At 36.2% G+C, this 25,016-nt stretch overlaps 1 protein-coding gene and 1 long non-coding RNA gene across 3 annotated transcripts; both read right to left on the bottom strand.

Moving 5' to 3' along the window:
* Nucleotides 1-1,200: 1,200 nt before the first annotated feature.
* Nucleotides 1,201-5,501, bottom strand: LOC111578116 (uncharacterized). 2 transcript variants are annotated; one of them, XM_035954806.2, is made up of 5 exons: nt 5,413-5,500; nt 5,005-5,322; nt 4,834-4,924; nt 2,234-2,291; nt 1,201-2,139 (listed from the first exon to the last, which is right to left on the bottom strand). In XM_035954806.2, exons 1-5 carry the CDS (start codon nt 5,486-5,488, stop codon nt 2,071-2,073), a joined length of 612 nt encoding a protein of 203 aa, XP_035810699.2. In that variant the 5' UTR covers nt 5,489-5,500; the 3' UTR covers nt 1,201-2,070. The 2 variants fall into 2 exon arrangements, with proteins under 2 accessions (XP_035810699.2, XP_035810698.2); XM_035954805.2 differs by having other exon boundaries at nt 5,005-5,501.
* A 2,519-nt stretch (nt 5,502-8,020) lies between these two features.
* LOC129350012 (uncharacterized) lies at nt 8,021-20,664 on the bottom strand. The gene is made up of 3 exons (XR_008603207.1): nt 20,447-20,664; nt 18,462-18,635; nt 8,021-11,841 (listed from the first exon to the last, which is right to left on the bottom strand). It is a non-coding gene; the product is annotated as an uncharacterized LOC129350012 (long non-coding RNA).
* Between the last annotated feature and the right edge of the window lie 4,352 nt (nt 20,665-25,016).

The raw sequence follows: 25,016 nt of genomic DNA, 5'->3' as shown, positions 1-25,016 counted from the left end.
CAGAAACTCTTTTAATGGCCAATATCTTGGCTTGTCAAAGCAGGAAGAGCACACTTCTTGTTAGTGATACTACCCACATTTCGGTTTGGAGACAGCTTTTGGTATTGTGCACAATCACTGACTTGTCTCACTGGAGCACTGACACTTCATGGTTGTTAAGGTTGTTAAAACTTAACCTAACTGCACTGACAAATCAAAACATCTGTTGTGAAATGTGTTCATGTGCTGCTGAAACATGATCTCGGACATGTGATATATATTCAGTAAAAACAGAAAACACTGCAGCTAACTCAGCTAACGATATTGTAACAGTGAATAGAGAAGCATTTATGAGGTCTGCACTGAGAAAGCAAAGGCTCATGAATTGGCTGTAAAATAAAGCATATAAAGATACAAAATTCTACAATGTTAATAGGCAACATTTCTTTTTTTACAGATAAATGAGGATGATCTCTCACCTGCAGAGGACGAGAAATAATATGATGCAGCATAGAAGCGGTCCGACAACAGATGTGAGCGCCAAATAACTTGACGAGCGGATTTCTGCATGAAATCAACAGTGAATTAAACTAAGTAGCATGTGTTGTGTTGTGTAGAAATGATTAGCCTTGCTTTGTGCTTTACCTACCTTTGTTCTCAGACACAGTTAAATTCCACTTAATACTGTTTACACCATGCCTGCCAGTTACGGTACATTCATATAGTCCTTGATCCTCAGGTTGAGCATCAATAATACTCAGCTTTGTAGGTAAATTACAGTCTATTGTCACTCTGTTAGAGGAGAAATTTGATTGTGTCTTATTGAGAGAGATTCCATGTGTATAAAAAGAACTGCCATATATCCAGTTGATTTGTGTTGTGTTTCTGTCGGATATGTTGCAAATGAACTCGACTGATCCTCCTCTGGACACCAGCATGTCCCTGCAGTCATCTGCAGGAGGAGAAGCTTGAAGGAAACAACCAATAAACATAAAAGGAACTCTGTACTTACATCTGAATGGAAAGCATGCATCACAAAGAGAAATCAGCTCTGTACCTGCAAAGACATGCCACATCCCAGAGAGCTGAATAAAGAGCAGTGCTACTTGGTTCAGGCTGAACATGATGTCCATCAGACAGAGGAAGACAAAGTGGAGTCTGACTAAACTGAACTTTTACATGTGTTTTGTAGTGGGGGTGACAAGAAACGGAAGTGGTTAGTCGAAGTTTAAAAGAAAATGCATTTAATGGAGCATAAAATTGAAGTCAAAATCAAATCAGCAGTGTGATTTATTATTTCTTAATTGAAAATACACTGCAAATGATTTCATTGATCCTAATCATTTGATGAACTCAATTATAAAGTGTACATGAGGTGACACAACAGGAAAAGCATTTCTAGTGGTGAAGACACTTTAACCGCGTAGAGTGAACCTGCTGCTGAGCATGTTCACAGTGCATGTCAAATATTTAACACAATCAGGTCTCAGTGAGCTGTATATGCCTGCAGGAGTCAACAGCTTGTATGGATCACAAGACACTGTTACACGAACCAGATCTGACTTCCTACCAATGTTAACCGTCGAGGTTTATGCCATTTTGTGCGCTTGCATAATTACAGCACAAATCTCGTTCACTCCTTGTGTAAAGCAGCAGAGCAGTTCACACTTGTCTCCTCCACTGGACTAATTGAAAATGAAACTGTACATTAAAAGTAAATAGTTTAAAACATAAGAGACTTTCATGTTATGAAGCTTTATGATGGCCAGGCCCCACTTTTGGGTTGATTTGAGGTAACTTTACTGTCATTCTGACAAACATTGTTAGGAAATGACTTTGAAAAACAGGACAACATTCACTGTGCAATGCTATTATTAAAACATTCATGCATAAGAACATATTAAAACCATAAATATAAAAGATAAGTAAAGGTAACCATATGTCTTAAAATGAAGACGCTTGTCCTCCCTCTATTGACCTTCCTTTTAAACACCTGCTTTGAAACTGACAAAATAAAACAAGACGTCCATAAAATTTCTTCTCCTTCTTGTCCGTGTATCTTTGAAGCTGTCGTTTGAACGGCTCTCCAGCTCAGAAGTGACCATAGATTGAATTCAGCCTCTCTTTGTACTGACTCCTCTTATTTGTCCTGCCGCCACCCTGATGGAAGGGCACATGTGAAGACAGGCAGTCAAATTAAGCCAGAAAATTAAACAGAAAAACTCAAAAATAGTAAAGATGACAACGTTCTCACCTCTCCTCCAGACTGGTCTTGGTCTAGATCCTGATTCGGTGTCCTGGTCCTAAACCTTCTGCAGAGATAAAGCAGTAACCACTAATGAAACCTCACTTCTTAGCACTTTAACACGTCAGGTACTTTATTCTATCAGCCTGAGCGAGTAAAAGTTCCACAAGCATGATGGATCTTATAGCAACAAAAGAAAATTTGTCCAACATTTCTAGCTCCAATTCTGACTTTTTTCAGGTCTTATTTTTTTTTTTCAAAACAGAAGAAACTATTCCAGATGAAAGCAAACACATTCTCAACTGCACACAACATAAACTACCAAGTTACAGCAAATTTACCATAGAAAAATGATGCTCCTCATTAAAGTGTATGTACGCATTCATCCCCATAATATTTTCACTCTGTATATGAGTATTTGTATTTGTTTTTAATTGTGGTTATTATAATAATGGGTTTGTAATTACTAACATTCTGTTGAAAATATTCACGACAGTAATGTGTTTACTGATAAAACAGAAAGTGACATAATCACTCAGCCCACTGCATCAACTGTAAGTTACCAACGGTCATTCTGTTTGCATGATGTTGCATGACATTTACAGAGTTATATTCATGCATCTTTCCCTTCCCATATCTCTTTTCATGTTGCGACACTGCAGTAACACACATTTGAGCTCACGTACGCGTCCGCAGTGGAGAAACATGTACAAGTTCTGCATTGCCAGGAGCATAGCAAGCATTTCAGGTACATTTGTGCAGAATTATGGTCCACAAAAGCACCTTAAATAGTTCCTTGACGCATATACATGTTTTATGTTGAATTATATTGTGTATAAGACACAGTTCATAGATATAACATCTGAGTGCTGTTTCAAGATTTGCTGTTTCAAATTTCTGTGTGGAAATACTGATGCTCAAAGGGCTGGATATCAAACTTTAACACTAATAAAATGTGCTCTTTACACTGAATGTTGATAAAATATGGAATCAGATGTTAATCTCAGTTAGCGTCTTCCACCCTTTTCTTAGCAAAACTATCTAAAATGAGATAACACAATCAAATTCACTGTTTAAAAACAGCTCTGTATTAAAAAAAAAAAGCTGTAAAAAACTTGCTGCAAAGGTGCTGGGAAAACGTTAAAAACAGAATATTGGAATATTCAAAAACTGGAAAACTTGTGAAGAAAATGACAACTATTTGTAAATTAATATTACTATTAACACATATAAGTACACTAAAATTGTGTCATTTTATTTCTGCGCTATAGAAATAAATAAACTTGACTTACACACTGTAAAAAATGCTATTGTAAAAGAATACAGACTTTTGACGTTGATATTATTTACAGTTTTGGCCTGTTTTTTGTTTACTTGTTTGTTTTGAAGTAAACATCTACAGTTATACTTTTTGGGGGATTTTATTAGATGTTAGATTAGATTAATTAGATAATATAATATACATAAGCTTTCTTATAAATTCTTAAAAATATCTGTCAAAATTATATATTTTTTTGCAGATTTAAATACAGTAAAACAGTGGAATTTTATGTTTGATTGTTTTAAATCCAAGAATTACTATTGTAGGAAAAATGCAGATTTTTTAGTGGACATTGTTTACAGTTTAGTTTTCTTTTTACTAAGGGTTAACATGTGGATGATTTTATTTATTTATTTGTTATTTGTTGTAGTTTCACAAGTTATTATTTGCAATTTAACAAAACAGGAAAATGTAAAATGTAAAATACCAGTGTATTATTGTTAAAGTTAGCGTTAAAAACTATTTTTTGACAAATTTTTCTGTATTTTTTAGGATTTTTGACTGTAGCATTTTAACTGTTCCAGTTATGTGTATGAATGCAGTCTTGTGACAAAGAGAATATGCTACAGGTCCTTGAGAAACCCAGAGGTGATTCAGAAACTTGCTGTTTAAGTCAGTAAAAATTAAAGCTGATACCACTGTTGTCCTTTTTTTCTATTTTATAATTTGCTAATAAATGGCTTAGGTTTAAGCAGTTTGAGTCTAAACAGCCAATAACTAACCATTCACATATTTTTTTTTAAAATAAAAACTCCTCAAAGTTTGCCCCAAACACAGAGAAAACACACAAAGGCAATAGCTTCCGTGTCCTCAGTGTTAGCTGTGACCTTGAACTATATTCCATTGCCACTTGTCATTGCCACATTTTCACCACCTTGCAAATTTCCTCTCACTAGGGCACCACCTACTTACAAAAACAAGTAACAACTTAGACTGAAAGTGCAGACAACGGACATTTAAAGGCCAAAGGGTTGTGAAGGGCTGATTTATTTGTGTTAAATTACAGTTCAGACTTTGTTTGTGGTGCTCACACTGTTAGATGTTTAAAATATTCAACACAGCCAGTTTCTTTAAAACCTTTTATAGAATCTATGGTAAATAGTCAGAAATTATGCTTTGTTTTTTAATTGTGGATAAACATTCAATGTAGGGAGACACGGAATCACAACGCGATTGTGCTTTATAATCAAATCAGCCATCCCAGTACTGACAACCGCTTTGTAACCGAATAGAAAAGTGTTCATATTTACAAATGTGAAACAAAAAGGAATTAAAATGTATCACTCACCTGCAAAGACACAGCGCTGACAACATGATGCCACACAGAAGCAATGAAATAGAAGGAGCGAGGATGTATACCAAATACGGTCGATCGATTTCTGCATGAAATCAACAGTGAATTAAACTAAGTAGCATGTGTTGTGTAGACATGATTAGCCTTGCTTTGTGCTTTACCTACCTTTGTTCTCAGACACAGTTAAATTCCACTTAATACTGTTTACGCCATGCCTGCCAGTTACGGTACATTCATATAGTCCTTCATCCTCAGGTTGAGCATCAATAATACTCAGCTTTGTAGGTAAGTTACAGTCTATTGTCACTCTGTTAGAGGAGAAATTTGATTGTGTCTTATTGAGAGAGATGCCATGTGTATAAAAAGAACTGCCATATATCCAGTTGATTTGTGTTGTGTTTCTGTCGGATATGTTGCAAATGAACTCGACTGATCCTCCTCTGGACACCAGCATGTCCCTGCAGTCATCTGCAGGAGGAGAAGCTTGAAGGAAACAACCAATAAACATAAAAGGAACTCTGTACTTACATCTGAATGGAAAGCATGCATCACAAAGAGAAATCAGCTCTGTACCTGCAAAGACATGCCACATCCCAGAGAGCTGAATAAAGAGCAGCGCTACTTGGTTCAGGCTGAACATGATGTCCATCAGACAGAGGAAGACAGAGTGGAGCTTCACGTTGAGCTTGTACATGTATTTGTGGAGGAGGCGCTGAGAAAAGGAAGTGGTTAGTTGCTGTTCTGCTCAGCTCAAAACTAACTATTGTAGAATAATACATGAAGTTGTGTAAAAAATCTTGTTTAGAATTATTCAGTTCAACAAAGAAATATCGACAACCAAATTAAAATCCTTTGTGACAAAGAGCTAAAAAATACGCAACACACAACAAATATCTTTCCCTCTAAACCTTCAGTGGCTCATGTGACAAACTGAAATATAAAATGCACCTATATAAATGACAATGTTAAATGGCAGGAAACCCACTCCTGCATAGTGCTCAAAACACTTCGCCCACAATGTGTGAACCAAGACTCTAACTGATATGTGAGATTTCACGGCTGCACAACATGTTGGGTACTTTATTTCATGTGTGATAGACATAATAAACAGGTACTCATGGCAGTTATCTGAAGTTGCTCAGCATGTGATAGAAACACTCTTTGTCTTGTCTTGTATCGTGACGATGAAAGCCACACATCCTAAACACCGATTGACGCTTTTAACAAAAAACATTCACAACTCAGTCAGAAAATCAGGGTTCCGTCTGTGCACATGGTTTGCACTCACATTGTCATGACAGAATACAACAGAGCCATTGGTAGCTGTGTAAGTGGCAGTCCATGTTTCCACTGATATTGTCCCCAAATACTGCTTTCCCTTATTTCCCTTAGCGTGCAGGTGATATGACACATTTTAGAGACCATGTGGACATGAACAGATGCTTAACTGACTGCTCCCTGACTTTGCTTTTAGCTGCATTGCACCTCTTCTTCATGAATCTAAGACACATATCCCCAGCTGTCATAAAACTACACTATATACAATAACTGTGTAAAACATAAAAGAGCAAAAGGTTTTAGGTAGTAGACCAGCAGATATACAGCACAGTGTACAAAATAATTAGAAGAAAATCACCTTTTTTTTTTTTTGCATAATTCACTGTGGATTTTGCTCCCATCATCCACACTTGGTTGTGCAGAAGTCTGATAAGAAACCTCACATTGTCTTCACCACCACCTTGACAAGAATAAGGAAGTTGTTCAGACTGATTCCTGCAACTCCTCTACAAAGCACTTCATCACTGTGTTTCCACTGTTTTTATACTACAGTGATTCCTATTTTATTGACTGATGTCTAGTTCTGTTACTGAATTTCAGATCTAATTGAGTGTAGTCCCGTCACATGACTTCAGAGGGCGCCCTCTGGTTAAAACTCTGGTTACTCCCTAGCTTCAGGTGCACTTTATTTAGTTGTGGTGGTATTTTTGTGACCTCATTGAATGACCTCATTGCAAATTACACATGGAAAATAGTGCAGATGAAAATATTGGAGAATTTTTTTTCTTAATCTGTATATTGTCTTTATAATCAGGGGTTGGTGATAAACCTACATTCTGACTTTGTTTCAGCAGAACTGCTGCACATTGGCTCGGTGGTTAGCAGTGTTGCCTTGCAGCTCGAAGATCCTCGGTTCGCGCCTGAGATCTTTCTGCATGGAGTTTGCATGTTCTCCCTGTGTAGACGTGGGTTTTCTCCAGGTACTCCACAGTCCCACAGTAAAAAAACATGCTGAGGTTAACTGGTGTTTCTGAATTGTCTATAGTTGTGAATGTGAGTGTGATTGTCTGTATATGTCGTCCTGTGATAGACTGCTGACCTGTCCAGGATGTCCTCTGTCTTCACCCTAAGTCAGCTGGGATAGACTCCAGCCCCCCTGTGACCCTAATGAGGATTAAGCAATGTACAGATAATGTATGGATGGATGGATATCAGCGCTGCACAACTAAATATTGAATGGCACATTAAAGTCGGCCAAGTTTAAATATAAAAGAGAAGATTTATTAGAAATGGTGTTCTTTTATTAATGCGATACACTTAATAATATCATGAACAAAGGATCCCCATTAAGACGAGAAGAAAGATTCTGCATCATTTTTTAAAATACTGGAAAAAGTCAAGCCACAGCATCTAAACAGCAAAGACTGAAGAACTGAAAGGTGAAGAAAAAACTGATGATCATCAGCATCATTCATTCTAGTCACACATGGTGTTGCTCCACTTCAGCTAGAAAGAAAAAGTCGCACTCAAAAAGCTAAAAACTTAATGACAGGATTAATAAACAGCCTTTGTAAGTTCATATAGAAATGAAACCCAATTGATGAAGTAAGAACATGCATGCTGCTATGAAATAATAAGTGTCCATATGTGTATGTGTTTGTCTACCAAACTCAGTCTCCACCACTGTACGAGGAGTCTCTCATTTCCTTTATTTCTGTACACACACACACACACACACACACACACACACACACATACACACACACACACACACACACACACACACACACACACACACACACACACACACACACACACACACACACACACACACACACACACACACACAGACTGAGGGGCTTGACTCTTGACTAGACAAAATCAAAGTAGAACAGGAACAGGAAGCTCCCCTCCTTCACAAAGGTGTCAGAAACAAATTCACTTCAAATCAATTCGTACACTGTCAGGAAATATACATGTAATGTGCATGACGTTCTGCTGAAAGGCTTTTACCAGGTTTCTGTTTGTCTACGTCATTTTCTAGTCGCAGTGTCTGTCATTATGCTCAGGCAAGAAATGCACTCCAGTATAGATCATGGTAAAAGGCAGGGCAGGATGGCTGCAGTAAGCATTCATGAAACGTAAAATCTAAGAAGGCTGTGAGCAGTGAGGAACTGCTTTTATTTTGTTATGCGCCAGCAGGTGATGCTGTCATCTCCTCTGTCCTTCTTCTTACTGCTGATACTCAACAGCAAAGCAGCAGATCAGCATATGCAAATACAGAATGTGTAACTGGAAGTATGATGAAATTAGCATCGCTAAAGAAGCACAGAGATCTGTCAAGAAGATTTGAGTGTCTTTATGTTTTTTTAAAAAAATAAGCTTTAGTCTTCCTACAAAATCTGGTGTAAATGCCCTCTAGTGGTGACACTATAATGCAACTCACCTGTCATAGTTTCAAAAAAAAATGTTGCCAAGTTGTAAAAACACTTTATTATTTGGACAGTTCACAACAGCACTGACTTGAACATTATCAACAACTTTAAATTTTTAAAAAAATTCATTATAAATGTACATATATACCACATGCATGTGTGAGTTTAGGTTACTGTTCCTCAGGTTGTGGCATTTTAATACACACTGGGTAGTAAAATGGGCTCTGTTCATTCACCTTGGAGTAATTACATCTTGAGCTCATGCAGTTCTTTGAAATCTGAAATTTCACAGTTGAGCTTGTTAAAGTAAATGTTTCTTGTTTTAGTGAATGTTGTTATTTACAGTTTTTGTTGAAACTGTTTTCAAAATGTGTTGATAAGACTGTACGATCATTTTAAAGGATACAGTTTGAGGTGCTGTGTCGCTGTGGGGGTTTTTTTGTAAATGTTTTAACTGTGTTTCTATCATTTAGTGTTGCCTCACTGATGTGCAATGGAATTCAAAGAAATTTCATCATCAAGGGATTTTTTGATGCTGGTACATTATTTTAATGACAAGTTTAACAAATAGAAACAAACAAAAGATATTTATTAATAGTCAGCAACACAGACTTTTTATAGGGGTGGCCAGGCTGAAACTGATAGAAACTAATATCTCAAATGTCTGGAGGCCAAACAGTCAAATTTTTTGGATATTTTTATTGTTCACTTATGCAGGTATGACGTTTAGAAATACACCTTGAGAACTCATATATGCCAAGCTTTTTAATTTCAAAAGATTTGAAACAGTCAAAGTTATGCTCTTTTCACTTACACTTATTCCAGTTCTATGAGTATGGCCAAACCCCTCTAACAGGCTTCACTAGTGGTTGTCTGAGGTGGCCAGAAGTTTGCCAAGACTGTAGCATAAAGGGGCCAAGAGCATCTTGGAGTCACCTCTTGGCTCTACATCAGTTAATATTTAAGGCAAAGCTACAACACTGTTGGTAAACATAACGTTTGTGGCTGAAATATTACTGGAAACCTTCAAGTCTTTTCATTTTACAGTGTAAACATCACCATGCAGGAGCAAACTTAACTGAACTACCTCTGGCCCTGATGACAGCAGCACACCTCTGAGGCAATGTTCCCTGTAATTTTTCCTGAGTGTGAGCAAACACACAAACTCCCTGAGCGTCCCTTGGACCACTGTGAGCAACATCAGACGTGTGCACTGTGGTCACACCAGCATCACATCCATTCAAGTTACATGGTTCATTAAAAGAATCAAATTACAGCATTTACATTTCTGTTAAAACACTTTGTCAACAGGAGCCAGTTGAAGGCTGCAGTGATTTTAGTGACACTACAATGTATAAGAGTGAAGTTATTGAATATTTGTCTCTCTTTACTGTTGCAGTGGTTTTGCAAATTGCAGAAGGACCCTGTTCACTCCATAGACACCAATGTTATTCCTGTAGCTTGAAAGACAGCTACTTTTGATAAAACTGGGCTTGTAGCACATTGTCTACCTTACAACAATGGGAAAGAGGCACCGTTTATGTTTTGACAACCTATATCTAATGAGTTATTGATGCTGGAAGTGTGAATCTGTGAATATCTTTCCAACTTTACCGAACTTGGGGCCACTACCACCTAAGGAGTGATATATTTAATTTTGAAAAAAGCATTTAGCCATACTTAAAGCTTTAAGTGCTTTATTAACACGGAACTAAAAATGTTGTATTGTTTTATTATCACAGGTTCTGTCTGAAAAGAGGTGGCATCATTTTAAACAGTGAAATCAAACTAACAAAATGAAATGACCAACCAGTGAGCAACACTGGATTCTGCAAAAACATAAACAACTTTTTTTAAAAATCTAAATCTTATCTTAACACAGTTAATGTATTGACTTATTTTTGTGTGTATGCATGTATTTATTGATTTATTTAGTACTGTTAACATATCAGAGTTCTGAGTGAATTTTTCTTAAGATAGGCAAAGGCCATTTATTGATTACATATAGGCTGTTAAATGTTTATTAAAAACTAAAAAGCATTAAAAAAAAAAACAACTTAGGCATTTATTGAGTCACTAAAATACTGTAGAGTACAGACCACAGCAGCATGATTATAAGCATCCTCTGGTAAATTAACAACCAGATACTGATGTCTCTCACCATATGGACTTCAGGAGATGACTGGGGGATGATAAACTGTGACCTGCTGGTTGGGTTCTCTCTGTTCTCATGTTTCTTACATGTTTGTCCCCTGACAGCCGGGTCCTAATGTTTTTTGAGCAACACACCATACTATGACGTTTTTACAATGATGGTTCTACTATGGAACCAGTTTGACATGTTCAGGTGTTCTTTGTGTGAAAACTCAGAGATTTCAGGTATCAGAAGGTGGTTTTCAACTTTCTTTGTTAACTTTCTGCTTCAACTTTAAACTAAATTTCCTTCACTAACCCCGCCCTCTGGACTTCCAGGAAGCTGTGTTCCTATTGGCTGTCCAGGTGGCTGCTTGGTGTTATCAGGAACACCTGAGCAGCTTGGTGTTATCAGGAACACCTGAGCAGCTCAGTGTCTTCCTGCTTTATTTAGCTGCAGTCAAACATTTCCTCTGCTTCTCTTCACCACTGAACCTGGTTTGGCTTCGTTGCTTTAGTTTGTTATTTAGGCGTTGGTTTGCAGCTTCCAGCAGTAAAATCGTCTTTAATGTGTTTCTTGGTGTGTTTTAGGGCTTTGTACTGGATAGTTGTCTTGGTAAATGAGGTTCTTTAGCCACAGGTAGCACATGGTGCTAATGTGTGCAGTTATTAGTGGATTTGCTGCAGCTGAGTTGTGTCTTTATCTTGGCTGTAGTGAGTCTTCAGAGGTTTTTGGTCAGACACATTCTGTATTTTGGTTTGTGAACCAACGTTGGTTGTCCAGAAGGTAAGAGTTCCTGTCCTGATTCTCTGTTCTCAGAGGTTCTCTGGTAGGCTGCAGGAGACTTTAGCGTTTGGGTTGTGCTAGTTTGGTTTTTGTATGGTTTCATTTGGACGACTATCTTGAGGCCCCTCCATGTGGTTTAGTGAGGTTTTCTGGAACAGTTCTACAAAGCAACCTGCAGCAGAAGAGCCTTTGAGAGTTTTTAGGAAGTTCTGGAGACCAGACTTTAGAGCAGCAGAAACATCTGTCAGCAGTTTGAGCAGGAGAAGGTGAGCTTCAGAGTAGAAATGAGACAGAAACCTTCTTGACCCGTGTGGTGAGGTCCTGTACCAAGAGTTTGAGCAGGTTGTGAAGAGTCTGTAGTTCTTTGTTCTGAAAGCACAAGAAGAGTCGACTCATTAAAGGAGAAAACAGGAGATATTGTTGGTTCTTCTGTCGCTCTGCAGTTTCCTTAGACTGAATATCAAGTTTATATTTTAAATGATTTCCCATGTGAGCCCCAGAAGACTTCAATAAACTCCCTCCATCCCCTGAACACAACACATTTTATTACCATGTTAAATCTTTTTTTTGTTTAATGTTTTTGAGTTTTAATCATAGTTTTAGCATAGTTTTTTTTCCTCTTTGCTTGTTTAGTTTTGTCATCTGTGTAAAAGGTGGTAAACAAATAAAGTTGAATTGATAAACTGAATAATTGACTAACTCATGATTGTGACAACAGAAGTATTTTCGTTGTGATTTAAAGGTTAATTTAATTTTTAAGGTTGGGGTTAAAATCTTGACCAAAAAAGAAGGTTAAAGAAATTAACTACATAACAAAAAGCAATTAAATCAAAGGGAAAATAATTAATACAATAAAACTTTTCAAAAGGTTTATTATTAAAAAGTATTTTTTGAATGTTTAATTATCAAAAATATTTTATCTGTAATTTTGAATATTTGTATTTGAAAAATTCTGTTTAATTTCATAGTGACATGTATTGTATCTTGTTTAATTATCTAATTCAGTATTTTGTCTGTTTAATATAGTTAAACATTAAATACAATTAAATTCTATTAAACAGACAAAATATTGAATTAGATATTTCAACAAGATACAATACATGTAATTATGAAATAAAACAAAATTGATTTTTTTTCTTTCCCAATATTTAATTTTTTGATTAAATCTTGAAGGTTTTTCTTTTTAAATGTTTTACCACCTTCTAATGTTTAATTTTCTTTGTAAGTGCTACATTGTATTTTCTGTTTAATTCCTATTTGAAGTTTTATTGTCTTTAAGATGTAATTTTCTAATTAAACATTTAATATTATAATTAAATATTTTGTCTCGTTAAAGGTTTAATAATGTAATTAAATGTTTTGTATTTTTTTAAAGATGTAATTTTCTCATTAAACATTTAATTTTTTAATTACATATTTTGTCTCTTTAAAGGTTTAATAATGTAATTAAATGTTTTGTATTTTTTTAAAGATGTAATTTTCTCATTAAACATTTAATTTTTTAATTAAATATTTGGTCTCTTTAAAGGTTTAATAATGTAATTAAATGTTTTGTATTTTTTTAAAGATGTAATTTTCTCATTAAACATTTAATTTTTTAATTAAATATTTTGTCTCTTTAAAGGTTTAATAATGTAATTAAATGTTTTGTATTTTTTTAAAGATGTAATTTTCTCATTAAACATTTAATTTTTTAATTAAATATTTTGTCTCTTTAAAGGTTTAATAATGTAATTAAATGTTTTGTATTTTTTTAAAGATGTAATTTTCTCATTAAACATTTAATTTTTTAATTAAATATTTTGTCTCTTTAAAGGTTTAATAATGTAATTAAATGTTTTGTATTTTTTTAAAGATGTAATTTTCTCATTAAACATTTAATTTTTTAATTAAATATTTTGTCTCTTTAAAGGTTTAATAATGTAATTAAATGTTTTGTATTTTTTTAAAGATGTAATTTTCTCATTAAACATTTAATTTTTTAATTAAATATTTTGTCTCTTTAAAGGTTTAATAATGTAATTAAATGTTTTGTATTTTTTTAAAGATGTAATTTTCTCATTAAACATTTAATTTTTTAATTAAATATTTTGTCTCTTTAAAGGTTTAATAATGTAATTAAATGTTTTGTATTTTTTTAAAGATGTAATTTTCTCATTAAACATTTAATTTTTTAATTAAATATTTTGTCTCTTTAAAGGTTTAATAATGTAATTAAATGTTTTGTATTTTTTTAAAGATGTAATTTTCTCATTAAACATTTAATTTTTTAATTAAATATTTTGTCTCTTTAAAGGTTTAATAATGTAATTAAATGTTTTGTATTTTTTTAAAGATGTAATTTTCTCATTAAACATTTAATTTTTTAATTAAATATTTTGTCTCTTTAAAGGTTTAATAATGTAATTAAATGTTTTGTATTTTTTTAAAGATGTAATTTTCTCATTAAACATTTAATTTTTTAATTAAATATTTTGTCTCTTTAAAGGTTTAATAATGTAATTAAATGTTTTGTATTTTTTTAAAGATGTAATTTTCTCATTAAACATTTAATTTTTTAATTAAATATTTTGTCTCTTTAAAGGTTTAATAATGTAATTAAATGTTTTGTATTTTTTTAAATGTTTAATGTTCTTCTTGTTTAATTGTATTCTTTGAACGTTTAATTGTCGAAAATATTTTATCTGTAATTTTGAATATTTGTATTTGAAATATTCTGTTTAATTTCATAGTGACATGTATTGTATCATGTTGAATCATCTCATTCAATATTTTTGTCTGTTTAATATAGTTAAACATTAAATTACATTAAATGCTATTAAACAGACAAAATATTGAATGAGATGATTCAACATGATACAATACATGTCACTATGAAATTAAACAGAATATTTCAAATACAAATATTCAAAATTACAGATAAAATATTTTCGACAATTAAACGTTCAAAGAATACAATTAAACAAGAAGAACATTAAACATTTAAAAAAATACAAAACATTTAATTACATTATTAAACCTTTAAAGAGACAGAACGGCATCAGTATAGCTCAACGCGTTAAGCAGGTGATCCATGTACAGAGATTAGTCCCTGACACAGTGATCCGGGTTCGATTCCCGCTCGCGGCTCTTTGCTGCATGTCCTCCCCCAACTCTTTTCCTCTCTGTCTTTCTCTCACTGTGCCTGTGAAAATAAAGCCAAAAAATATCTCTAAAAAAAAAGACAAAACATTTAATTAAAGAATTAAATGTTTAATTAGAAAATTAAATCTTAAAGACAATAAAACTTCAAATAGGAATTAAACAGAAAATACAATGAAGCATTTAAAAAGAAAATTAAACATTAAAAGGTGGTAAAACATTTAAAAAGAAAAACCTTCAAAAATTAAATATTGGGAAAGAAATTTTTTTTTCTGACAAGCCGATAAAACATTTGAAAAAACAATTAAACATTAAAAAGACAAAACATTTTGAAATCAAATCAGACATTAGAAAAGAATAAAAGGTGAGAAAAAAGCAAAACTAAACGTTTAAGAAGAATCAAATTAAAGACAAAACATTTGAAAAGACACCAGTTAGTCTGAAATGAAAACATCAAGTTGTTTCTTCAAACATTTCCTCTTTCTATGTTCTTGGTTTGATTGTGGACAGATTTACTAAGAACTCATTTCAGAAAACTGATTTCCAGATAAAGTCTACTAGTAGTTGAAGGCATTTATCAAACTAATGTTACCTTCTGATCTCCACAAACTTTACTGTTCAGTGAAGAGAATCAAAGTTTGTAAAAAACCCACAGGTGAAGGTCTGAGAAGAACTCAGATGGATGGTCTAAATGTGAAATCAAGACTCATGGTCACAAGTTTTAAGGCTTCTGTGGAAAGGTTCAAACTAACAGAGAACTACTCAGGAACTTAGAAGATATCAGTCCTTGGACTGTCTGAAAGTTAAATCTAACAAATAACAAATCTCTATGCTTTCATTTCAGAATACAATGAGACATTAACATGCATAATTTCCAATTTTAAAAAATGGAAAAATTGGGGTGTTCTAAAACTTTTTACTGGTAGTGTATATTCCATAACAGCTTAGTAGGATTCCTGAAATTCGGTTTTAGTTCTTGTGTGCCACCACAAGATTTTCAGTGGCCCCATCTGGCCCCCTCATAATAAACTTCTGGAGGTATATTCACACTTTTAGCTCGATGACAGGGAGCAGAGTCTTTCTGAAAGATGCACTTATTTGGCAGGTTGAAATGGTCCTTAATGGTTGGCAGCAGTTTTTCCTCCAGTATAGCCAGGTATCCAGCGGTATTTAAGGATCCATCTACAAACTGCAGGCGACCTGCTCCATGACAGGAAATGCGGCTCCATATCAGCTGGCTGGTCGGGAATCTCACCTCCAAAGAGTTTGGATCTCCACTCTGTCCATCAGCCACACGCAGGATGAATCTCTTCTCATCCGTGAAAATGACAGACTTCCACTGCTCGGGTGTCCACTCCACATGCTCCTTGCACCAGTTTAGCCGCACCTTTTTATTTTTTTTCTGTGAGGAGGGGCTTCTTCTTCTTAGGGCGTCTGTTCCTCAGGAGGCGTCTCCTGACTGTCACTGCGCTCGCCACCACTCCCGTATGCTCCTCCCATTCGCGTTTCAGCTCGAACGAAGACGCGCTGCGGTTTTTGGGGAACAGGCGCTTCAGAACTCGGTCCTGTTTGGCCGTAGAGACTCGTTTGCGTCCTGTTCCTTGTTTCCTCGCTGCAGAGCCGGTGTTCTTGAGTTTGGAGCGAAATCTGCTCACTGTCGACTGATTACAAGACACTCTCTTGGCGATGTGACGGGTGGAACATCCCTCCTCGTGTAAAGCAGCAATAGCAGTCTTTTTCTCCTGCGTTAACTGCGCGTAACTGGCCATCCTGACCAAAGCAAAGGTTGCAACAGCTGAGCAATGAAAGTGCATCACATCTTAAAGTGCAGTAGTAGCAACCCAAGCAGCTTTATAGCTTTATTTCGTACAGATTGCATAAGGTAAGCCTGACATGCGTGGGTGGTGATGTAACGTTGCATCAGCTGTGACTTTCTGTCATGTAAACATGCTCTGCAAGAGTTGCAGTTGTGTCAGGATGCAGTCAGGAGAACTTTTCATTTTGTTTTCCATTTGAACCACTTGAGGGCTTCAGGCAGAGGGGCTGGTGGGATCATCAAACACTGGGAGTTCAGATCAGCCCAACTTTGTAAATGTAACCAGTTATTTCAGATGTTTCAGAGTAACATGAATAGAAAGTGCAAGTTGCCGAGCTTTAAGTAAAGTATGGTCATCCAGCTTTCTTTCTATATGTAGCCCATGAGCCACATTATTATCACAGTGACTGCATGATAGCTTGTTTATTATGATTTACAGTCACTCTCCCATAAAGCTTTGATGCTTGTAGCTCCATTTAGGAAGTCATAGCTGTCTTGGTGGCCACCCTCACTAGTGTCTTTCTTGCATGGTCTCTCAGTTCTCTGCTCTGGGCAGATTCCTGCATGTTTTTTTTTCCATTTCTTAGCAATGAATTTAACTGTAACCCCCCCACCCCCACCCCACCCCCCCACCCCACCCCCGTTTGGACATAATATGGGTTGTAAGCCAGGCCGTTTTATTTAGTTTTTTGTCTTAGTTCACGTAGTGGCCACTTTTGTTGATTATTTCTTGATTAGGTCAGAGCTCTGTTTAGTTTTAGTATAATTTGTTGATTTCTGTGGGAAGTTTGGTTGCCTTGGTTAGTTCAAGTCTGTTTTTAGGGTTCTGTTAAATAAAAATCCTTGTTTGAGTCTTAGGCCTTGTCCACACGTAGCAGGGTTTTTGTAAAACCGAATATCCTGTCCCCTCCGTCTAGAAAAAAACTTACGTACACACCACCTCGTTTTTAGAAAAAAACTTCATCCACACCTAACCGCATAAGTGCCTTTTTCAGCACATTCATAAGCATGCCGGACCTTTAGGTGGCAGTAGTTCCCCAAATCCTAGCAAGGTGGTGGAGAATAACCGTCCTTAACGTCGTCCTTCGCCTGTGTTGTTGAATGTGGAGCAGTATCTGGGCTTGTAAAAACAAGCAAGTAAAAAGCGCCTGTACAAGAAACAGCGCCCAAAACCTTGTGAGAGCATCCATACTGTTACCGAATGTAAACACAGGTCGCATATGTGACGTAAGAACATATTTTGTCGCAGGCGGTGACGTTTCAAAACGCAAAATCCCGGTTACTGATGTCCACATGCAGACGCATAAAACGGAGAATTCGCAAATCTTCACTTTGGTCGGAGTTTTTAAAAAGAATCGTTTTTGATGACGTAAATCTGCGTTTTCGTGTGGATGATAGGCCGAATCGTAGAAAAATATCTTCGTTTTGTGAGATACCCGGCTATGTGTGGACAAGGGCTTCGTCTGTCTGTCGTCTGTGGTGCCTGCGCTTTGGGTTCAACCCCGCCGGGCCCCTTGACAACTACATAATTCCATATGTGTTAATTCATAGTTTTGATGCCTTCAGTGAGAATCTACAATGTAAATAGTCATGAAAATAAAGAAAAATCATAAAATAAGAAGGTGTGTCCAAACCTTTGACTGGTAGTCTATGTTACTGTACTGTTGTGATAAATATTTATCACAGTTGTAACAATTGGAAAGGTTGGTGCACCATTGAACACTATATGATGGACAATTTCTTGTCATTGTATAAATATGCACACCTCAACAGCAGTAGCCAGAAAATTACAACCACTCCAAAATAATCAAAAAAAAAATTTAACAGGAGTATTATTATTATCCTGAGATTTTGTTGCAGCTTTGTTCTATTGGATTGAGTTAGTTTGACCTATCTGTACCTAATAAACTGGCAGATGCATGTGAATTATTTCTCATTTCTTCTAAATTGCTACTCACTTGTTCCCTAAATTCTTACATTTTCATCCATGGTGCCTAAATTACCAATAAAACCATTAAGTACTTTTTGTTACCTGATTCAGAATTGTGGGCTGTATTACAGACTGTTGCCATACAGACTTCTTTTCTGTCACTTTGTCCGGTTTCTCCTTCTCTTTCTCCATTAATGCAGAGCTGATGGAGCAGAATTTGATTACAGGCTGAAGATCTGTTTAGCGGGTGCAGGCTTACTGAAGGTCTGTAGAGGGCTGGAAAGAAAACAAGCTTCATCAATTTGCCTGACAGATGGAAGGAACATTATTTAAATGTGTCTCCAATATCCTGATGTTCAAAGAAAGGGCATCACTCTTTTAAACCGTAAATGTCATCCAATTCTCAGTATTATACGGTGTTATTTCTTAAGGATTGCATCAGATAAGATTGACACGCGTAGGTAATAATATAATATTTCATCAGCTGTTTAAGCACCGCAAGAGCTGCAGTCATTCCTTCCTGGTGTCTGGATGGAGCCTGCTGAACTTTTCACTTTGCTTTCCATTTAGAAGGATAAACTAAAGCAACCCAAGGGCTTCTGATAACATTTCAGCTATAAATGTCATGTGGAAAACTGTTGCAAATGCTCATTTTGGAACATTTTGAGAGCAATATTACTTACTTTTGCCTAAATTAGAAATAAATATCTATTGGTTTTGCACTTTCCTCGAATTTATTATATGTGTGTGTGGGCGCACTTCTATGAAGGTGCATTTGTCGGTGTTATATCTGTGATGTGACAAGCTGCACGCACACATTTGCACTCACTTCCCCTCCCTTTCCATATGCCGTATTGTATGCATTTGTTGTGTTATGTGTCTTTATGTCATATGCACTAGTGTGTATGTGTGTGTGCAAACCCTGGGGCCTCTTTTGTCCAAATTCTTGGTTAGTGAATGAGGTCTTTGGCAGCAGCAGCCAGCAGGTGCCCCTGGTTATATTCACCATTGTGAGTAGAGCCTCAGCTAACAAGCAGAAAAAGAGAACATGGCCTTTCACTAACAATGTATGCGTCCTTCCAGCATCATCTCAATCTGATTCCATTAAGGGCAGAGAAACGTCCCCAAACCGTCTGTCTCTGAACACAGCCGTGATTAGGGCTGATTACCCGTTTTGATTACAATCATTATCCGTCCTCCACTCTGTTTGATATTTGCAACTTGGAATTTATGAGGACAGAGCAATATTGTGCATAATATAGTGAAACAGGAGCCCTTAAGCATGATCATATTATCTGATTCTGTGGAACCCACCTACACACATATGCAGCTACTAGAGGATGCGTCTAGCCTCAACCCTTAACCACACAGTTTCACAAGCACAGGGTGTTGTTTCCATCTTCTCAGGGGTAATTGCACTGACTTAGAGTTATTTTGCGGAGGCATTTATGTTTGTAGAAATATACATACAATGACATACAGGATTTAAAGTTCCAGTATTTACATTTTTGTTCATATTTGACAAATAATGATGGACAAAAAGAGAAACAAGTAAGAATTTAGGAAGTATATCTAAAATCCAAAAGGGTAGCCTTAATGTCCAATTCAGTCGCATTCTATAATACAGCAGCTTCCCTGTAAAGCTACAATATAATTTAGACAGACTGGGTAAGGAGAGAGGAGTGAATACAACTGATTAGATTAGACAGCTGAATCTCATTCAGGAGGCAACACGGGTTGTTAAAATCTGATATGAAAGATTGCATTTTCTTTGCAAAATCATAATTACATCCTCTAAAGTGCATCAGCTTCTTCATTCAGTCTGACATGGTGAGGTAAAAAGAGTGGTTCGAAACAATAATCTGTTTTTCTGCGGTGCTATTTAAGGTACAGATGGGTTACAAGTTTAAAGAAAAAACATCATAATATGTCTTATAAGGGAGCGATGGAACACAATTCTCCCCAGTAGATATTTGGAAGTTTTGATGATATGGTTAGAAAGCAGTTCAATCTCTTAGAGGTATTCAACTGAGTTAAGATGCGCATTGATTAAAATAATATTCATACTCATCAAATCCTTCACTCACCCCTCGTGCCCTTTGGATGGAGGCACCGTCATCCTGGAGGAGAGCCATCTCATCAAGATAGAAATATTAATCACAGGATGAAAGTGATCACTCAGGTCAACTTTGTATTGATTTGCAGTCACCTTTCCCTCTAGAGGGACGAGTTTCTCTTAACCAAGCCAGAAAAGTGTCCTCCACAGCATAACAATGCACCCAGATCCCCCTTGCTATATGTTCAGTTTTCTCCTTTGTCAACCATCTGTTGGTTTGGCTGGCGCTCCAAAAACTGCCAGAAGAGGGCATAATTGTACCTTGTGCTCTGAGAATGTCTAACTAAGAGATCATAGCACCAAAAATCTCTAAATCTGACAAGTCCAAAATGTATGTTTTAAGTCTGCTTGTAGGTAAAAACAATGGATGCATCTTGAGACGTGATCTGAAAATATCTGAACTTCCCTGCTCCAACTAAAAGCATACTATGGAGAGCTTCAGATCGAAAAAGTCTGCCTCAACGTGTGCTCTAATTCATTTTCTCATTTAGTTTTAGTCATGATCAACGGCAGTCATTTTCTGATAGTAGGTATTAGAGATCAGTCCTCTCTGAGGTGTTTCTAATAATGTCTTACATGGGAGTTTAGGTTATGAAGGAAACTGTTTCAGCACAATGTGATGGATCTGAAAGCATCTGAAGAGATTTGACGAGGCCACATCACATTTCTTGCATAAAGTGTCACAGCTGAAATCCATCCTAGACGCCTCTGAAACACCTCGTTGTCCTTTTTCTCCACTGTGAAAAGGTCAAGTCCACTGTTGAAGGTGGGAATAAGTGATTCCTACTAATAGGACCCAGCAAGAAAGCTGTAAAAAATTTAACGTGAAGGCGATTTATCCTAACCCTTACCCCAAACTTCACCCTAAAATTGAATGATTTACGCTGTGGGGACCTGCTTTTTTGCCTCCTCTACCCACACACTCAGTACAAGCTGCCTCTGAATCCCACTCATGCTTTTCCTCTGCAGGCCTCAGTGAAAGAGATGATAGAAAAACTGTGATTAAAGAAAACTCTAGAAGCCAAAAAAAAAAAAAAAAAGAAATTAATTGAATGTGTATGGTGTAGTTGTGTGTGTGTGGGATTTGAGTGTGTGGGCTTCTTAGTGACTGGGGCTAGTTTCTGATCCTTTCAGGCATTGATGGATGTTTGTGAATATTTGAGATGCCTCTTCGAAAGCCTCTGGCAGAACACAGAGAGACATCAGAGGATCTAATACCTCTGTTCTGAATACTGCACGGTTCGCTCGTTTGTGCGCGCGCAGTGCATGAATTTAAATCAGTGGTGGAAGAACACGGTTTTTACACTAATGGCTGGAAGAGAGGGAGCATGAATTGTTTGTTGGACGTCTCGGCAAGAGGAGAGATTAAACCGTTTGTCTGCATAAGTGCTCATCTTCTCTCCCAGCTGCTTCCAGAACATGGTGAAAGGAAATGTGATGTAAATATGAGTCAGTGTTTCAATTTTCACACATATCTGCACTGGGGTGAGTGTATATGTGTGTGTGTGTGTGTGTGTGTGTGTGTGTGTGTGTGTGTGTGTGTGTGTGTGTGTGTGTGTGTGTGTGTGTGTGTGTGTGTGTGTGTGTGTGTGTGTTAGCTGCAAAGGAAGATTCATGCTACAGTTATGTTTCTTTCATTTCCACAACAACTTGTTCAGCTTGTGTGTGTGTATGTGTATGTGCAGCCGTGTGTGTGCAGATGACACAATGGATGAACTGTAGATCAGCTTTTGGATATCAATCAAGCCGCTCTTGGAAACGTTGCATTTTTTCTATTAATATATTGTGTATATGTTGTTTCGGATGTGGACATGAAGAAGGAAAAAAAGCCTGTCACAATGAAGAGGGTGGTCAAGGTTTGGAAAGTGGATGTCAAATGTTAATTGTAATTTATTTGATGCATTTTTTACAACTCTGTCCTGGGTCAATAAATAATTGCGGGACTTTTTGTAACATAGTTAACAGGTATCATAGTTGACATTTTTGCTATTTTCAGGCCTAAAATCAACATGGCCGCCTATAACCAAACACCACATGGTATTTTTACAGAAAGATTCTTCTAAAATATTATATATACAATTGAGTAAAATTGAAATTGAAAGTTATTTTTAAAGATATTGTAGTAAACCTGTTGACATGCCATAAATCCACACTTGACTCACACACTACTTTATATTAAATAACTCAGAAAGCCTTGGAGTCTGGCCAGTCTTTTCTTCAGGAGGAAATGACATCATGTGGAGCAAGTCATGTGATCTGGAATTAACACACTTCCTTGAGAGGTGTTTTTGTAATGGGGAACTTAGTTGAAGGTGATTTCTCAGACACAGATACAATTTGTTATTTTCCACATAAAAATATGTCATGATTATCTCAACTTAATAAAAAGAACACAATCAAAACAATTTTTGAATAAGCTCATTTTATTATTGTTTAGCTCATTAGAAGGTGGTTGTTATTCTCGGACGGTTATTTAGTTGACATTTTAGTGACATCCAGTCATTTTTTATTAATAAGTGATTAATAAATAATTATAGAATTTGTAAAGATATGATCATAATGAACATAAAAATACATTCATTTTTATTGTTAATAAAAATGTATGGAAGATATATCCTATGGACTTCAAAAGTCCCTCAGTTAAATATTGACTGTCCTAAAGAAAACGTGTTTACATGCAACTAATTTCTTGTGAGAAATACTTTTGGCCTAAAAACACAAAGTGCAGGACTGCAGAGGTTTGGTGTTTGGGTCTCCAGTGTGGTTAGGACTCAGAAAAGACTGTGGTTTCCATTAAAAATGAAACATCTTTGTTTCTCATGCTTCAAGTCACGTCAACAATCTTTCCTTTACCTTCATTATGTGCCGCGAAGCCACGAACAAAAAGTGCAGTTTGTGGGAAAAAAATGAATAAAATATGTTCTCAGTGAATGTTTTTGGAACGACATTAAAAGAGTGCTCTGGTGATTTAGCATTGCGCTATTATAACCTTGTCAAATTTAGAGTGTGCAGTTTAAAAGGGGATTAAAGTTGATGAAGCAGAACCAGAGATGATGCCTTTTTTATTCGCCGCATTGTTCTCGTCAAACCTCTGCACCCACATGGCCCTAAAACATGCAAGATGAGTGTTGACAGTTTGATCAGAGGTTGCAGGGCAGCAACTAAAGCCACAAACCACTAGCCTCAAGCAGAGATGAGAAGCAGGTTATAGGTCTGCTAAGCTCACTTTTTTCTAACGCAACACCCCCAGATGTTTATTTTAATTTTCAAAATCATAGACTTTAGGCTTCACCTAACTCTGAGTCCGCATCCTATCAGTCATGAGGCATGTTATCAGACATCACACAGCTCCCTGTAAAGCCACAAAGGGTCTGGTTTAATATTTTCACATGCAGTACTACTCCCCAAGGCCGGTAAAAGAAGACTTTGATGTGTAAAATCAGTTGAGATCCCCTTTAAGTATTAACATTTACTGTAGTGGCAATTACATTCTTCAAAACACATTTTCTCCATAAGCAGTTTCTATAGGAGTCGTGGTTGGTTAGCAACAAATTGCCAAACAAATGTCAGCAGTTGAGTCGTCTCACCGATACACTAAAACAAGTTTGTCGGTGTTGCATTGTTGCTTTGTTTCACAGAGGAAGTTTGCTTCTGCAACTCCCAGTGGAATCACAAAGAGAAAAAAAAAAAGCATTTTCTCCTACTTTCACTCAGCTTCCTGTATTAAGAGTAAAACAAGGAGGAAAACGAAGGTCACTGAACGAGTGAGACAACATGGAAAAACACTGACTATCCATCGCCATATGCACAAGGTCATCTAAGAGCAGAAGCACCTTTGGCAAACAAAGAAAAGGATTTTTTCCCCCATGTTTTTCAATAAACACCAGTAGAAACATAAGAACATGCACACACACAAATACACACATGCAATCACACTTATGCAAGAAAGCCTAGAATGTCAAATAATTTAAATAGGTAGATTTACTCAAAGGGGATGAAGTTATGTATAATTGATGGCTTGGCGATGGGAGAAAAAAAAATCATTCATCCTCTTCTTTCTATTCACATTCAGCGTAGCTTTCAATGCCTCATGCTGTCCTTCTTTAATCACTCCACAACACCAATAGTGGTGTGTAGTGCTGAAATAACAGGAGCCTTTGAAAAAGCTTTAAATGCACAAGGTAAAAAGGTCTTTCTGTCCAGGACTTCTATGAACGGACTGCTAGAGAAGGACACGTTGCCTTGTAAATCAGTGATGAATATGTATATACAGTGAAAAACATTTGCATAACACACATATGCAAAACACAATCTGCTATTAGAAAACCCTGCACTTATACACACACACTCATATCCAGACAGACAATGCATGCTTACATTCACACATGCACAAAGGCAGAATATGTAGAGAGATTGGTATACGAGGCTAAAAAGTGAATGAATGAATGAAAAATGCAGGCAAACTACAACCACATGCATAAAATCTCTTTTGCACACATTTTAAATTCTGAAGGCAAAAAGAGCATTACATATATTTATAA

This window comes from Amphiprion ocellaris, chromosome 11, assembly GCF_022539595.1.
Source record: "Amphiprion ocellaris isolate individual 3 ecotype Okinawa chromosome 11, ASM2253959v1, whole genome shotgun sequence".
NCBI classification, from domain to species: Eukaryota; Metazoa; Chordata; class Actinopteri; family Pomacentridae; genus Amphiprion; species Amphiprion ocellaris.
The sequence above is the reverse complement of the archived record's forward strand: the minus strand, read 5'-3'. Positions and strand labels throughout refer to the sequence as shown.

Coding starts and splice junctions, on each gene's coding strand:
- LOC111578116 (XM_035954805.2), bottom strand. CDS start 5,488: ATGGACATCATGTTCAGCCTGAACCAAGTAGCGCTGCTCTTTATTCAG. Junction 2,292..4,833: donor TCAGCGCTGTGTCTTTGCAG/GTGAGTGATACA, acceptor TTATCTCTGCAG/AAGGTTTAGGACCAGGACAC. Junction 2,140..2,233: donor AAGACCAGTCTGGAGGAGAG/GTGAGAACGTTG, acceptor CCCTTCCATCAG/GGTGGCGGCAGGACAAATAA.